Below are 14864 nucleotides of genomic sequence, written 5' to 3'. Positions count from 1 at the left end.
GTAAGCAAGGAGACCTCGGGCTGGGGGGACGGGCGGTGGGGAGGGCTGCTCCCCGCCCGCCTCTGCGGCCCTCGGTCTGCGGGGAGCCCGGGACAAAGGAGGCGCCCCTCCGCTCCGGCAGCCGGCGCTGGGGGGGCCGGGGCAGAGATCCCGGCCAATCCGCCCAGCCCACGACCCCCGGAGCCCTCCTTCTCCCCTCGGCTTAGCCTCGCCCGGCCCCCGCCCGCTGGATTCTGGGTCTGGTCCCCAGCACCAAGAACCGGCCCGGTAACCATGCCCAGAGAATGCGTTCCCGAGCTCCAGGCAGCGATGAGCGCGTGGAGGAGGTCGGGGGTCCTGATGCAGCCTGAGGCCGGCCCTCGGACCCTGGCTCCCCCGAGGGTCACTCGGCCTCCGTCTGCCTCAGTTTGCTCATGTGGGGATGATGGGTTATTGTGGGAGCTCTCGGGGTTGTCGGGGACCGAGTGAGAGAGTGTCCATCAGGTGCCAGAAGGGACTCCAGCTAGCCCCTCTCCCTCCTTCCATCCACCCGTTCCTCCTTCAGCCCCCACTGTGTGTGGTGGGGCAGGCGGGTTTGGGCGAGACCTGGGACAAGCCCCCCACCTCCTGCAGTGATGGTCGGGGGGAGGAGGGGGCGGCCACCTCCTTGGAGATGGCGTTTCCCTGCTGGGCGGTCACTGTGGTTCTGAGCAAGAGCCACTGAAGACAGGGACCCCCACGGCAGGACCCTCCTTTTACAGATAAGGAAATCGAGGCACAGAGATACTGAGTGACGGAACCAGGGATTTGTTCAGAGGAGCGTAGATTTAGACCAAGAAAGAACTCTGGGACCCTCAAGTCCAGTGCCTTCACTTTACAAGGGGGAAAGCAGGGTCTTAGTGGTCAAGTGACTTACCTAGGGTCACACAACTATAAGTTAGCGGGAGCAGGATTTGAATGCGGCTCTACCTGACCCCACAATCAGCATCCTGTCCACCCTACGGCCTCTTACGGGATGGGGGGATGTGATAAAAGTGGGCAGGAGTCATATTGCAGAGAGGAGGAAACAAACATTAAGCACCTACTGTTTGCCAGCACTATGATAAGTGCTCAACAAATATTTTCTCACTTGAAACATTTATTAAGCACCTACTATATGCCAGCATTATAAGTGCTTTATAAATATCTCACATGAAACATTTATTAAGCACCTACTATATGCCAGCATTATAAGTGCTTTATAAATATCTCACATGAAACAAACATTTATTAAGCACCTACTATATGCCAGCATTATAAGTGCTTTATAAATATCTCACATGAAACATTTATTAAGCACCTACTATATGCCAGCATTATAAGTGCTTTATAAATATCTCACATGAAACAAACATTAAGCACCTACTATATGCCAGCATTATAAGTGCTTTATAAATATCTCACATGAAACATTTATTAAGCACCTACTATATGCCAGCATTATAAGTGCTTTATAAATACCTCACATGAAACAAACATTTATTAAGCACCTACTATATGCCGGCATTATAAGTGCTTTATAAATATCTCACATGAAACAAACATTTATTAAGCACCTACTATATGCCGGCATTATAAGTGCTTTATAAATATCTCACATGAAACAAACATTTATTAAGCACCTACTATATGCCAGCATTATAAGTGCTTTATAAATATCTCACATGAAACAAACATTTATTAAGCACCTACTATATGCCGGCATTATAAGTGCTTTATAAATATCTCACATGAAACAAACATTTATTAAGCACCTACTATATGCCGGCATTATAAGTGCTTTATAAATATCTCATGTGAAACAAACATTTATTAAGAGCCTACTGTATGCCAGCACTGTGATAAGTATCTCATTTGATACAACAATCCTGGGAGGTGGGTGCTATTTTTATCCCTTTTACAGATAAGGAAACTGAGGCAGACAGTAGCCAAGTGACTTGTCCATCACCCAGCTGGTAAGGCTAGGTTCGAATTCAGGTTTTCCCAACTCCAGGCCCAGCCCCCGGCTCCCTGCACCGGGTGGTGCCTCGAAGGCCCCGGGCAGCGTTGAGCCGTCATTTAGGCGGATGGGGGCTGGGTTTGCGGTGTGAGGATTCGCTTCGGTTGCCAGCCGTGTGGTCATTTGGCCGTAGCTGGCTGGATGACCGCTGGGTCCCTTCGGGCTCTGAGGCCCGGGATCCTGTGGGAGCTGCGTGTTCTCTGGGGCTGCAGGAGGAGGACGGGGGCCCCCGAGCGGGCCTCCTTGGAGGTCACCCCGTTTCTCTCCTCCTGATGGCCGCTCGGTTAGAAATTCTCTGGTAAGCTGAGGATGAGAGAAAGGGGCAAAATGGGGCGATCCCAGGGCCAGGCCTGGGGGGGGGGATCCTGGAAGTCATCCCGCTGTTCCAGAGACGTGACCCTCACCGCCAGCCCGGGGGGGGGGGGGGAGGGGAGGGGAACAGCCAGGCTTCAGATCTCGCTGAGCTGTGGGGGCTTGGGGATGTGACTCTGTGGCCGAAGACCCCGAGTCCTTGCCTGTAAAGGGGGAATGACCGTCCTCGACGACCTTTACTGAGCATTTATATGTCAGGCGCTGTGCCTCGGGCCAGGGAAACAAGGAACAAAGGGGGCTTTAGGGGGGAAATGTGTGATATTTATGAATAACTGTTTTTAAAGCCCCCCCCCCATTTTACAAGCAGGGAAATTGAGAGAGAGAAGGGTTTTATTCCCCTCGGGCAGGGCGGATCAGGCTCGGAGTCAGAGAGTCGGGACCTCCATAGGAGGCCCCCCAGGGTTCTCACACGGCTGGGAATCAGGCCGGGCTCCCCGTCCAGCCCGCTCCAAGACGCTGCTGTCCCTGTTGGCTTTCAGAGCTCCTGCGTTTGGCCAAGGAACGGCCCCAGACCAGCACAGCCGTGGCCCGGAGGCTGGTGGCCCGGGCCCTGGGCCTCCAGAGGAAGTACAAAGAACAGACAAAGGGCGAGCCCCCCGCCGCCCAGCCTTGAGTCGCCGTGCTCGCCGGCGGAGCGGCCTCGGCCCGGTTTCCAGGACTCTGGGGGCTGGCCCCCCTTAGACCGGGCCCAAGGACCAGCTCCAGCCAACACCATCACCGAGAGGTCGCCAGCCCCGGTCCAAGCCTGGGGGCCTCGAGTATATTTTTAGATGTTGAGAAGAAAATAAAAAGTGGACTGGATGAAAGTTAAACCAACGTGTATTCCTTGGTGCTCCCCTCATCCGGATAAATGGACCATCCTCCCGCAAGCCACCAGGGGGTGCTGTCCGCCGGTCCTGGCCGGGGCCCTGCTGATGGCTCAAGGAGAGACCTGAGGAGGGGGGCTGTGCCTTGGCCTGGAGTGTTTGTGCCCATAACGGGCCTGTCCTGGGCTCTCCTGTCCCTTCCCTGAACGAGTTTCCTTTCATAGCCAAGCCTTAATCCAGGGGCCTTTCTCTTTCTGCCTGCGAGTGGATCCATCACACGGCGACTATTGGCCTGGGGAGGGGGGGAAGGGGTCTCCTTGGGGTCCTGCTTAAAGTGGAACATCCAGGTGGGAATATTCCCCATGGAAAACAGGAATTAGCAGCATCCAACCCTAAGTCCTGAGCGTGTCTAGTGAGGGGGAAGCCCCTTCCCGCCCTCTAACCCCCGGCTAGTTAGGGTGACAGCGACATCCATGACAGAGGGAGTTTCAACTGAATCTGGACCAGCCCAGCCTGTGAATAGCCCGGCCAAACACAGCAGACCAGAGATAGGCGAGTCCCTCCTGCAAGGCAGAATTTCAGAGGGAGAAAAACTGCTTGCAAGCCAAGTCCCGAGAAGGGCTCGCCTGCTTCAGGCAGGGGAAGGGAGAAATCCACAAAAAGCCGGCTGGATCCCTCCCCCAGCTGGGCCCCAACACCAGCGTTCTTAGATCTTAAGTCAGTCCCCCAGCTAGACCCCAACACCGGCACTCTTAGATCTTAAGTCAGTCCCCCAGCTGGGCCACAACCGAGGCGTTCTTGGGTTCCAGTCTCGAAATCATTGAAATCATTAAGGTGCTTAAAACGTTGCTCCGAGTATCTCAAGTCCTCAGAGTCATTGAGCCTTGTGATAATTCAGCGGGCCCCAGAATTAAGAACAGGGCGGGAATAGAAGCGCGGCACCAGGTTCCGTTCACTTGTAAGTCACAAGGGCAGAGATTAACAGGTCAGGTGGTTTGATAGCTTCCTGTTGCAGCACATCAGCTCTACGGTCAGATTTCCCTGGAAAATAAGGAACTCCAACAAATCTAAATAGTATCATCCTTACGTCTATTAACATAAAAACCATAAAATCGCTTGATAGCCCATCCCATTCAGATAGGGAAACTGAGGCAAACGGCCCAAGGTATCCCAGCTAGCAAGTGTCAGGCAGGATTTGAATCCAAGTGTTCCTGAATCCAAGCCCAGGGCTCTGTGCACGATGTGCTGGGAGGTGACAAATTTCACTTGACAAGGGATGGCTCTTCCCAGCTTTCTAATTCTGACCCACCATGCATAGTGGTAGGCATAATAACACATGGTATCTTAAACAGCTCTTCCAGTAAACCCAAGCTGCTCTGTGACCACAAAATCATATCTTTAAGTCAGTAATTTCCTGCTGTTGCCCTATGGCATGGATCGCAGAACACCATCTCCCAAAGAAAACCCTGAATAACTCAAAAGTCAGTTAAATATTAAGCACCCACTACATACAAACCAGACAGTGGAGTGATGCTTAGAAGGGAAAAGTAGATGGCAATATATTACCCATGATGACCCATATTAGGGTTAGGTCTAAGAAATGGCTTGTGACCTGTAAGATTGGAAAAAAAAAAAAAAACCCTTCCCCTGTCCCCTTTGCAGATGTGGAGGACTATGGGTATGGAACTGTGCACGTGATGTCAGCTCTTTATACTATGACAGATGCTGCTAAAGAATAACACAAACTTTTTGGGGGGTATTTTATTTTTACATTTATTTTTAAGAATAACAGAATCTTAACTTCATGTTGTTCTCCAATGTATACATTTAGACAAGATTATTTGATGACTAGTGATAACCTGATAACATTATAATCTTAATGTTATTTATGTGTTTGAAGATTAGTCAATGGCATTGATTATAGTCAATGGCATTCTGGGAAGGGGAGGAAAGAGGATGATGAAAAAACCAAGTTATCGAGAAAAAGTATTTAAAGAAAAGGGAGATGGGCCACTCGTGCCGAAAGCAGCAGGACCAATGGAAATGTAGGCTTAGAATTGGGCATCTAATGCCTTTATTTTCACAGGTGAGAAAATGAGGTCCAGGGAGATGACGCCCAAGATCCCGGAGAATCAGTGACAGAGTGGTCTCTAGTCAGCTCAGCTTTACATCACATTGCCTCCCATCTACTCATGAAACACTGGAAGCCTCCAGTAGTTTCCAGTATGATGGGTCCATTGTTTGGAAAGGGTTTAGAGGAGATTAAATGGCACCATTAATCTATTGAAATAGACCAGGGATGCTTTGGGACTCTGCTCTGTTATCTCACTGTAACTGCCTTATCACCATACATAAGGATCATACAAAATAGAATCGAGAGTGGGAGGGGACCTCAAAGCACCCAGTCTGGATGCCATGTTTGTGCACACTCTTTGGTTTTGTTGGTAACATGTTACAATCAGCGTAAGTCCTGAAAATAGAGACTCCAAGAAAAATAAAAGAGAGTTGGGAGTTCTGAGGGATGGTGGAGGACCCTAATCCTCAAAAACTGGTTCTCTTGTTTGCTGAGATGCACGTATTTTCAACTGAGGCTGAGGTCTTGGGTTCGACATCCTAGAAGTCATTTGGGTTTGCACAGAGACATTCTCCTGGGGTGACTGGTCACAAAGGAGACTTGGACACAGTGTGGCTGGTTTATTACCACCTGCTTCTGATTCCAGTGGTCTTAATAACAGATCAAAGAGTAAAAATGTATTAAGGATCTACTATGTGCCAGACACTGTGCCGAGAAGCACCGATCTCTGCGGAGACCTTCAGAGTCCATCTGAGGAGCGACAGATGCATAGCTGGAAGGGACCTTGGAGGCCATAAAGTTGATCTCCATCATTTTGTAGAGATTGAGACACTAAGAGTAGAAGGCGCTTATCCAATGTCACATGTGTCAGAGACAGTCCCTAATCCTGGGACTTCAGAGTAGATTTTCTTTCCACTATCTCCTATTGCTTGACCAGGAAGTGGGAGTCAGTAATGCCTAAGGGAAAGAGCACTAGTGGAGTTAGGAAATTGGCCTTTCAATGCCCTCTCAGATCTCGTCATTCACTGATTTACCTGGGTCTCAGTTTCCCTTTTTGCCAAATGAGGAAAGGCTTTATACCAGAAGATACCCTCTTTCCCATGAGGCCCATGGGAAACTCTCACTCTCCTTCCTGGGGGGCCATGACATCCATTAGAATGTAAACTTAAGAGTATGGATGGCTATGTCTGTGTCCCCAGCCACCAGCACAGAGCTTAGTACACAGTACTTGGGGGCATGAGAGCTCATGTCACCAGAACTGTCATGTGGAGGAGAGATAAATCATTCTCTGCTCGACCCCACAGAGCTGAGCCAGTCCCAATGTGGGCCGATAGAAATAAGGCTTGTTTGGGCTTGATGTCAGGGAGGACTTCTGAACAGTGAGAGCTATCCTGAAGTGAAAAAAGTTTGCTGGGGCAGTGATGGGCTCCCTGACAACTCAGAATCCTACATAGGAGCCTAGCTCTAGAGCTTTCCAGCTCAGAGACCAACTCATCCCTCATTTTACAGATGGGGAAACTGAGGCCCAAGATCACACAACATGTGGCAGAGGCAGGATCTTCTGGAGGGGATTATTTTTCAGGCAGGGGTTGGACTAGATGGTTTCCAGCTCTGAGATTCATTCATGTAGCAAACATGAAGGACCTACTGTGTGCTGACTGCAGAGGGGAAAAGCTATAAGATCACAGGATTTTGAACCAGAGGGAAACTTATTTCCAGAAAAAAAACCTCGAGCCCTAAGATTCTGATGTCATGGGTGCCCTAGTGGGTAAATGGCATTTTGTGGGTGAGCTCATCCTTCCTGGAGACCTTCCAAGCAAAGGCTGAATGATATCTGGGTATGCTACAGAGGAGGAGTCTAAAGCAATCGGGTGGCTAACTCTGTGATTTTATGAAAAGAGTAGGGCTGGTAGAAGTGATGATACGTGCACTTGGTCACACATGCTACCCAATGGAACCACACACGTTGCATATAATAATAACCTTTTATTCCGGGAACCAACACCTGTGATTCAAGTATATGTAAACATCTGTGGTGACCCGCAGCACCCGGTGAGTGTCCTCCCACCCAGGAATTTGTTTATAGCACCAATCATTCAGGTCAGCCCAGGGGGATGATGGTGGGGGTGGTTGTGATGGTGGTAGCGGCAACGGCACTTACACAGGTGGGTTTGCTTTTGGTTTCTTCTGCATGGTTGTGCTTCCGAGGGCCCAGATGACCACATTAAATATCATTACATTTGGTTTTGGACATAACATGCAAATACAATGTAAAATTGGTATCCTTAAAATAAAATTAAAAAAAAAAAGCACATGCTCTCCCAGTCTCCTGATCAGAAATATGTACAGGTAACACCAGCAAGTGGTGGGAGAGGCAGAAGGCTGAGTAGAGTGAGCGGTTACTGGATCGAAATCAACTAAACTAGGGAACTAGCCTGGGCCAAATTAACTAGTCTGGAGGACTAGTTAGTGCTAGGTGAAACCAACCAGGCTTTTAGAGAACTAGTTTGGGGGAAATCAACCAGATTTTGGAGCACTAATTAGTGCTGAGTGAAATCAGCTAGACTTTGTAACACTAGCCTGGGTGAAATCAACCAGACTTTGTAACACTAGCCTGGGTGAAATCAACCAGATTTTGTAACACTAGACTGGGTGAAATTAACCAGATTTTGTAACACTAGCCTGGGTGAAATTAACCAGACTTTGGAGCACCAGTTAGTGCTGGGTGAAATCAGCTAGACTTTGTAACACTAGAGTGGGTGAAATTAACCAGACTTTGTAACACTAGCATAGGTAAAATCAACCAGACTTTGGAGCACTAGTCAGTGCCGAGTGAAATCAGATAGACTTTGTAACACACTAGACTGGGTGAAATCAACCAGACTTTGGAGGAGTAGCCTGAGTGAAATCAACTAGGAAATAGAGAACTAGTTAATGCTAAGTGAAATCAACTAGACTTTGGAGGATTCGTGGGGAACCTGACACAGCCTCTGACTTGAGAAAGAAGGGCAAACTTTTTCAGTGAATACACCACCAGGGGTTTTCTGAAATATATACACAGTTCTGGGCTGTGTGGATTGCAATGGGGAAGGAATTCCCCAGTCCTGGATGGTGATTTGCAAATGGAGCCCCATACAGGTTCGGTTTTGGAACTGAAGACACAGATCTATATTGCTTAGCTAAATTTGTAGCATGGGATGACTGGGGATATAGCAGCATGGAGACTTGGTGATTAAGATGATGCTTTGGAATGGGCTAATGGAAATTAGGCTGCACACTCTCTTGATGGATTTCCACCAAAGGATGGCTAGCTGGGGAAGGGAAGGCTACTAGGGGTGGGAACTAATCCTGGCTTTGAACTAAAGCTTCAAACCATGATCCTGGGGACCTGGAGGCTGTCCCATAAGATTGCTAATCTCTATCACTCAAGGGAGGAGAGGCAGGGAGCATCTGGAGTCACAAAAGTCTCAAAAAAGATGAGACCCTGGGTTCCTCAGATAGGCATCCCTCCCAGCTTTGGTCAGCAGGATTTCTATCCTGAGTGGATAGCAGCAGACCTAAGGCTCTTGGTCAGGATCAGCTCACTTGGTCAGGGTCACCATTTTCCCCCTGCATTGATCCCTGCTGACCCCCCAATACTATGCCCTGTTGTGTCCCCCTAACTCCTATGTACTGAGGGAGGGAGAGGAGAATAAAAGGGTTCAAACATCATTTATATTTTGGGCAGGAGGAAAGGATTTAGTGGAAAGGACTGGGTTAGAACATGGGCTGTATGATCTTGGGCATGCATCTTGTCCTCTCTGGGCCTCACTTGTAAAATGAGAGGGCTGGCTAGATCTGTAGGGTTTCTTCTAAGTCTAGAACCTACAAGACCAGGCCAAGTCAGGTTGTGGGCCCCACGGCAGGAGCCCAAGGCTTTTGTCAGGGAGTCAGGGAAGGAGCATAGAGGATCCATCCGAGCTGTGCTGTGCAGTGGTTAGGGAAGGTCCCAGGGAGACCAGTGCAGTGAGACCCTAGAGCAGGGGGTCCAGGAGGTCCAAGGCTGAATCTTCACTGAGTGGGGAGCAGGTTATTTGTGAGTCCTCTGAAGTGATTAAATTTGTTCTCCGTTTCTTCACTGTAGGAGCCACCTGTTGGGGGTGGGAGGAGAGGAGGGTAAGGGAAGACAGCGATGATTGATTTGAGAAGGACAAAGCCCATCTCTTCTCTCCTCTCCCCAGAAAATCTTTTAGGCATGCCAAAGAGAAAGATTACATAAGTGTCTGAAAGAGGAAGAGTGTGGGGAAGAAAATGAGAAGAAAGGTGCATTGCTACACAGTTGGTGTTTAATAAATGCTTGTTCCATGGAATTGAATCAACCCTAGAAAGGAAGGCTGTTGAGTACTAGCACCCCACTCCTCAGTTCATGTCAGAAAGAGAGTCTGACACACAAAGATGCCAAGTGGGCCAGACAACATGCACCAAACTGGTTGTTAAACTGAGCTCCTACAATTTTGTGGTCACAGAACGCTGAGTTGGGTGGCCTCTGCCCATTCCTTTAAATAGCTCTGGACTCAGCTCTGCATGCCCTCCTTCTGCCAGGCGAGGCTGGGCGTGAAAATGTGGCCTCAGCCCAGGCCCGGTGTCCACAGCTTCCTTCCCCATCCCAGGAGGGGAGCTTGGCCCCTGGCCTGAGCTCACCAAGTGGCCACTGGCTCCCCGAGGAAGGAGACGGGCTGTGCTCGTATCTCAGAATAAGGAAGGAGGATGCTCAGGCTCCAGAAGGAGATGGGGCCTTGGGGGAAAAGATGGGGGCAAGAGCATTCTAGAGAGAGATAAGGAAGCTGCTCAGGCCCCAGGAGGAGATGGGGTCCTAAGGAAGAAGATGGTGTACAAGGGCCTCCGAGAGAGAGAGAGAGAAAAGGAAGACACTAAGTTCCTAGGAGAAACCCTAAGGGAGGACAGGAGGCTTCTCAGGGAATGGGAAGGAAATGGGGAAGGAGCTCCAAGGACCTGGATTCCCTCATGTCTCCACTCCGCCTCCGCACTCACCTATGTGGCAGTTGTACATCCAGATACGGTGCCCGTCATAGCGAGTCCGGCATTTCATGACATTGTTTGTGTAATCTGACTCAGCCACTTCGTAGTTGGGGTTAATGATGATCTGCAGAGGAAGAGGTAGGTGGGAAATCAAGTCAAGGAATTGACTGAATGGGAGGGTCGTAAGGTCCGTCAGCTCTGGTTCTGACACTTAAAGAGCTGGGTGACTTTGGGGAGTTCCTTCCTTTCCCTGGGGAATTTCTACCCTTTAGAAAACAAGAACGGGGAATCAGATTCTGCGGTCCTTCCCAAACTCAGACTTTCCTGATTCCAGCCCAGCTATCTATTGACTATGATGCCAATTGCCTTTGGGACTTTGGTCCACTATATCCTGGGATATGCATTTGAATACACTGGATTTGTCCCAAAGATCACTGGGCCCGAAAGACATCACAATGTACTTTAAAAAAAAAAAAAAAAAACCTTCCAAAATATATTTCCATATTTGTCATCTTGGGAAAGAAAAATCAGACCAAAAAGGGGAAAAAACCACAAGAAAAAGCAAACAAATAAACAAACAATAAGATGAAAACAGGATGCTTTGATCCACATTCAGTCTCCATAGTTCTCTTTCTGAACGCAGATGGCATTTTCCATCATGAGTCTTTTGGAATTGTCTAAGATCATCGTATTGCTACGATGATTTTATGATTTCTTTTTATGATTTCTATCCTAGTTTATCACACAATGTTGCTAATACTGTATACAATGTTCTTCTGGTTTTGCTCACGTCACTTAGTTCATGTAAGTCTTTCCAGGTTTTTCTGAAATCAGCTTATTCATCATTTCTTTTTTTCCTTTTCTTTCTTAAAACATTAGCCTTTTATTTTTCAAAATCCAAGCAAAGATAGTTTTCAACATTCACTCTTGCAAAACCTTGTATTACAAATTTTTCTCCCTCTCCTGAACAGCATGTAATACAATATAGATTAAATATGGCAATTCTAAACATATTTCCACCTTCATCATGCTACACAAGGAAACTCAATAGAGAAAAAAAAATGAGAAAAACAATAACCCAAATAAACACACAACAAAAAAAGGTGAAAATACTATGTTTCCATCCACACTCAGTCTCCAAGTGGATCACATGTCTATTCCATCAAGTCTATTGGAATTTCCTTGAATCACCCCATTGTTAAGCTGCTGATTATTTCTTACAGAACAATACAATTCCATAACACTCATATACCATCACTTATTTAGCCATTCTCCAACTGATGGGCAGCCACTCAAGTTTCCAGTTTTTTGCCACTACAAAGAGGGCTGCCACAAACATTGGATCTTTTCCCCCTTTTTATGATTTCTTTGGGATGTAAGCCCAATAGAAACACTGCCGGATCAAAGGGTATACACAGTTTTTTAGCCCTTTGAGCATAGTTCCAAACTGCTTTCAGGAATAGTTATGTCAGCTTACAACGTCACCAACAATGTATTAGTGTTCCACTTTTCCCACATCCCTTCCAACATCTATCATCTTTTCCTGTCATCTTAGTCAATCTGAGAGGTGTATAGTGGTATCTTAGAGTTGTCTTATTTTGTATTTCTCTGAGCAATAGTAATTTAGAGGATTTTTTCATAAAATTAGAAATGGCTTTAATTTCTTCATCTGAAAATCATCTTTTGCATATGTGCATATGATTGCTTGTGTCTGGCTTGTATAAGATTGCATGATGTCTCAGGGAGCAGGAGGGGAGAGAAGGAGAAAGGGATAGAATTTCTAACTCAAATCTTAAAACAAAAATGTTGACTTATTTTAACATGTAATTGGGGGGGAAATAAAATGTTATTTTAAAAACTATTATTACAAAAAAGGAAACAGGCCTGGGGAGTTAAGCTGCTTGTATAATGTTACATATAGGATGACAGAACAGGATCTGAAAGGATCCCAGAGGTAATTTAATCTGATTTTCTCAATTTACAGATGAGGAAACTGAGGTTCAGTTAAGTCACGTAGGCAACTGGCAATGGCAGGATTTGAACTTTCTTCTGCACCATACTGAATCCCTGTTCTTCTGATGACTAGCAATATAATGGCAGACAAATGCTTTGAGTATCAGTTTTTTCATGTATAAAAAGAGGTTAGGCTAGGTAACCTTTAAGGTACCATGGGGCTTTAAATCCCAGAGTGAATCATCAGAACTGTGTCCCAAGAGCCATTCAATTGTGTATAATCTGTGTAGCAGTGATTAGAAGCCCAAAGAGATCCTTCCTTCCTTCCTTCCTTCCTTCCTCCTTCCCTTCCATCCTTCCATCCATTCATCCTTCATTCCTTCCTTCCTATTTCCCTTCCTTCCTTCCTCCTTCCCTTCCATCCTTCATTCCTTCCTTCTTTCCTTCCTTACTATTTCCCTTCCTTCCTTCCTTTCTTCCTTCCTTCCTTCCTTCCTTCCTTCCTTTCTTCCTTCCTTCCTTTCTCCTTCCCTTTCTTCCTTCCTCCATCCCTTCCTTCCTTCCTTTCTTTCTTCTTCCTTCCTCCTTCCTTCCCTCTGCCTTCTTTCTTCCCTCCCTCCCTCCCTTCCTTCTTTTTCTCTCTTTTTTTGCTAATTTTTCTATTCATTTTAAAAAGTTTCCTCTTGAAAGTAAGTTCTGAAACACAATATATGTGGAAATATATTTAGAAAACTGCATGTGTTTAACCTAGATTGAATTACTTTCTGTCTTGGGGAGGGAGGGAGAAAAATTTGGACCACAAGGTTTTGCAAGGATGGATGCTGAAAACTATCTTTGTGTGTATTTGGAAAAAAAACAAAATTAAAAAGCTTTTATTCTTTTCTAAAAAGGACTGCAGAACCGAAGACTTGTCCACTTCTCTATTAGAGCAGAAGGGCGTCGGAGGGCCCCGGGGGCCAGACACGGTGTGTAGCAGGTGTTCTCCAGAAAATGAGAGAGACACACACACGCATAGATACGGACACAGAGGCAGAGACACGGAGAAAGATTGTTCCATCACTCCAGGACGGGGAAAGGGCTGTGATTTCTTAAAGAACGATGACGGCAATGGGAGGCCGGGTGATGCAAGTGCTGTAGAAGGTTGGCTTGGGAGTCCTTAGGCCGGTGTCCAGGCCCCAATGCTTACACCTACTGGCCGTGTGACCCTGGCCTGGCCCCTGACCTCTGCTCTGGCCCCTGACCTCTGCCCTGGGCCCTGACCTCTGCCCTGGCTGCTTTTTTAGCCTCTGTTAGCTGTTGATCTTCTCTGAGCAGGAATTTTTTCATCAGGAAGCTACTAGTCAATAAGCATTTATTAAGTGCCTAATGTGTGCCAGGGACTGTATCAATCACCGGGCTGATTATATATAATTCAGGGTTCTTGTCCTCAAGGAGCTCACAATGATGGAAAAATCCTGAACTAAAATAAGATTAAGAATGGTAATAATAATGAGGATGAGTAATATTAATGGCGAAATTTGTGATTTTGTTATCATAAGGAATTCCCGGGTGAGGAAATTCCCTAGATGTCTATTTTTTATTATTATTATTATCAAAAGCATGAGATACTCATCATCATCATTAAAAGCTGAGTCCTGCGAGTGGAAAAATCAGCCAGAGGGTTCCCGACCACGCTCCCCCGCCCCAGGCCGAGGGGCACGTCAGCCCGCAGCTCGCTGGGAAGGAGCCCGAAGTCGCCTGGGAGATGTCCATCCCAGGCTGGCTCGTGAAGCCTCTCCCAAGGCCGCCGGGCCCTCCCCAGCCTGAGGATGGGCCGCTGGGCCCATATTGGAAGGGCCAGCGGAGGCTGAGCTGCCCGTGGGCCCCCCTTCTGCCTCCCTGGCCTGGGATGACGGGCCTCCTGCCGGGCGCTGCCAGCCCAGCCTTCGGGGATGGTTCCATGTCCTCATCTAGTGGGTGTCCGTGCTCGGGCCACGCCCTTGGGGGGGACACGGGCACCCTTCCTTATGAATGGCCCTCTTTCCTTCCCCGGTTTTTCCAGCATCGCCCCCCCCCTTGTCCCCCTGGAACACCGCAGCATTTACCCTGGAAGCTCCAGCACGGACCTGCCCGCTGAGGTCACTCTGGAATATTAATTCATTCATAAGCTGGCACCTCCTCAGCCTCCATAACCACACGCTCCAGGGGGAAGTGTCCGGGAGGAGCCGGGCCGCCGGGCCCCTCATTCCCCCGGCCGCTGGGCTCCGCCTCCCCCGGTGACGCTGGGGAGGAGACACCGTGGGCCAGGAGGTGAGTCCCCGGGCTGCTTCGTCCCGAGCGTCCCTTCCGTTCTGGGCCTCTTCAGCCCAAAGGCCCGAAGGCTCTTCCTTCTGCAGGACTTGTAAGGCTCGTCTAGTTTTCCAAGTAGTTTGTCATCTGATCCTCACAGCTTTGAGAGTTCGGTGTTATTAATGTTCCCATTTTACAGATGAGGAAACTAAGTCTGGTAGCAGTCAAGTGACTGCCCAGAATTTCCCAACTAGTAAAATAAGAGGTAAAAAAACTGGATTTGAGCTCTGAAGTTGTGGGTTAAATATAACAAGGGATAAGGCCTTGCCTGTGATTTCCTTCCTCCAGCTGAGCA

At 47.9% G+C, this 14864-nt stretch overlaps 2 protein-coding genes and 1 long non-coding RNA gene across 3 annotated transcripts in view; 1 reads left to right on the top strand and 2 right to left on the bottom strand.

The window, feature by feature from the left end:
- R3HCC1 (R3H domain and coiled-coil containing 1) overlaps positions 1-3201 on the top strand; it is a 45800-nt gene extending 42599 nt beyond the window's left edge. Inside the window, exon 12 of the mRNA XM_051974226.1 lies at positions 2869-3201. Within this exon, the coding sequence (XP_051830186.1) occupies positions 2869-3002 (134 nt within the window). The 3' untranslated portion in view covers positions 3003-3201. The remainder of the gene's footprint in view (positions 1-2868) is intronic.
- LOC127547356 (uncharacterized) lies at positions 7-2862 on the bottom strand. The gene is made up of 3 exons (XR_007950166.1): positions 1480-2862; positions 1191-1355; positions 7-1128 (listed from the first exon to the last, which is right to left on the bottom strand). It is a non-coding gene; the product is annotated as an uncharacterized LOC127547356 (long non-coding RNA).
- A 4039-nt stretch (positions 3202-7240) lies between the features above and the next one.
- The window catches only part of LOXL2 (lysyl oxidase like 2), a 133625-nt gene continuing 126001 nt past the window's right edge, over positions 7241-14864 (bottom strand). Inside the window, exons 13-14 of the mRNA XM_051974225.1 lie at positions 10301-10412; positions 7241-9399 (exon numbers count right to left, since the gene is read on the bottom strand). Of these exons, the coding sequence (XP_051830185.1) occupies positions 9320-9399; positions 10301-10412 (192 nt within the window). The 3' untranslated portion in view covers positions 7241-9319. The remainder of the gene's footprint in view (positions 9400-10300; positions 10413-14864) is intronic.

This window comes from Antechinus flavipes, chromosome 2, assembly GCF_016432865.1.
Source record: "Antechinus flavipes isolate AdamAnt ecotype Samford, QLD, Australia chromosome 2, AdamAnt_v2, whole genome shotgun sequence".
Taxonomy (NCBI): Eukaryota; Metazoa; Chordata; class Mammalia; order Dasyuromorphia; family Dasyuridae; genus Antechinus; species Antechinus flavipes.
The sequence above is the reverse complement of the archived record's forward strand: the minus strand, read 5'-3'. Positions and strand labels throughout refer to the sequence as shown.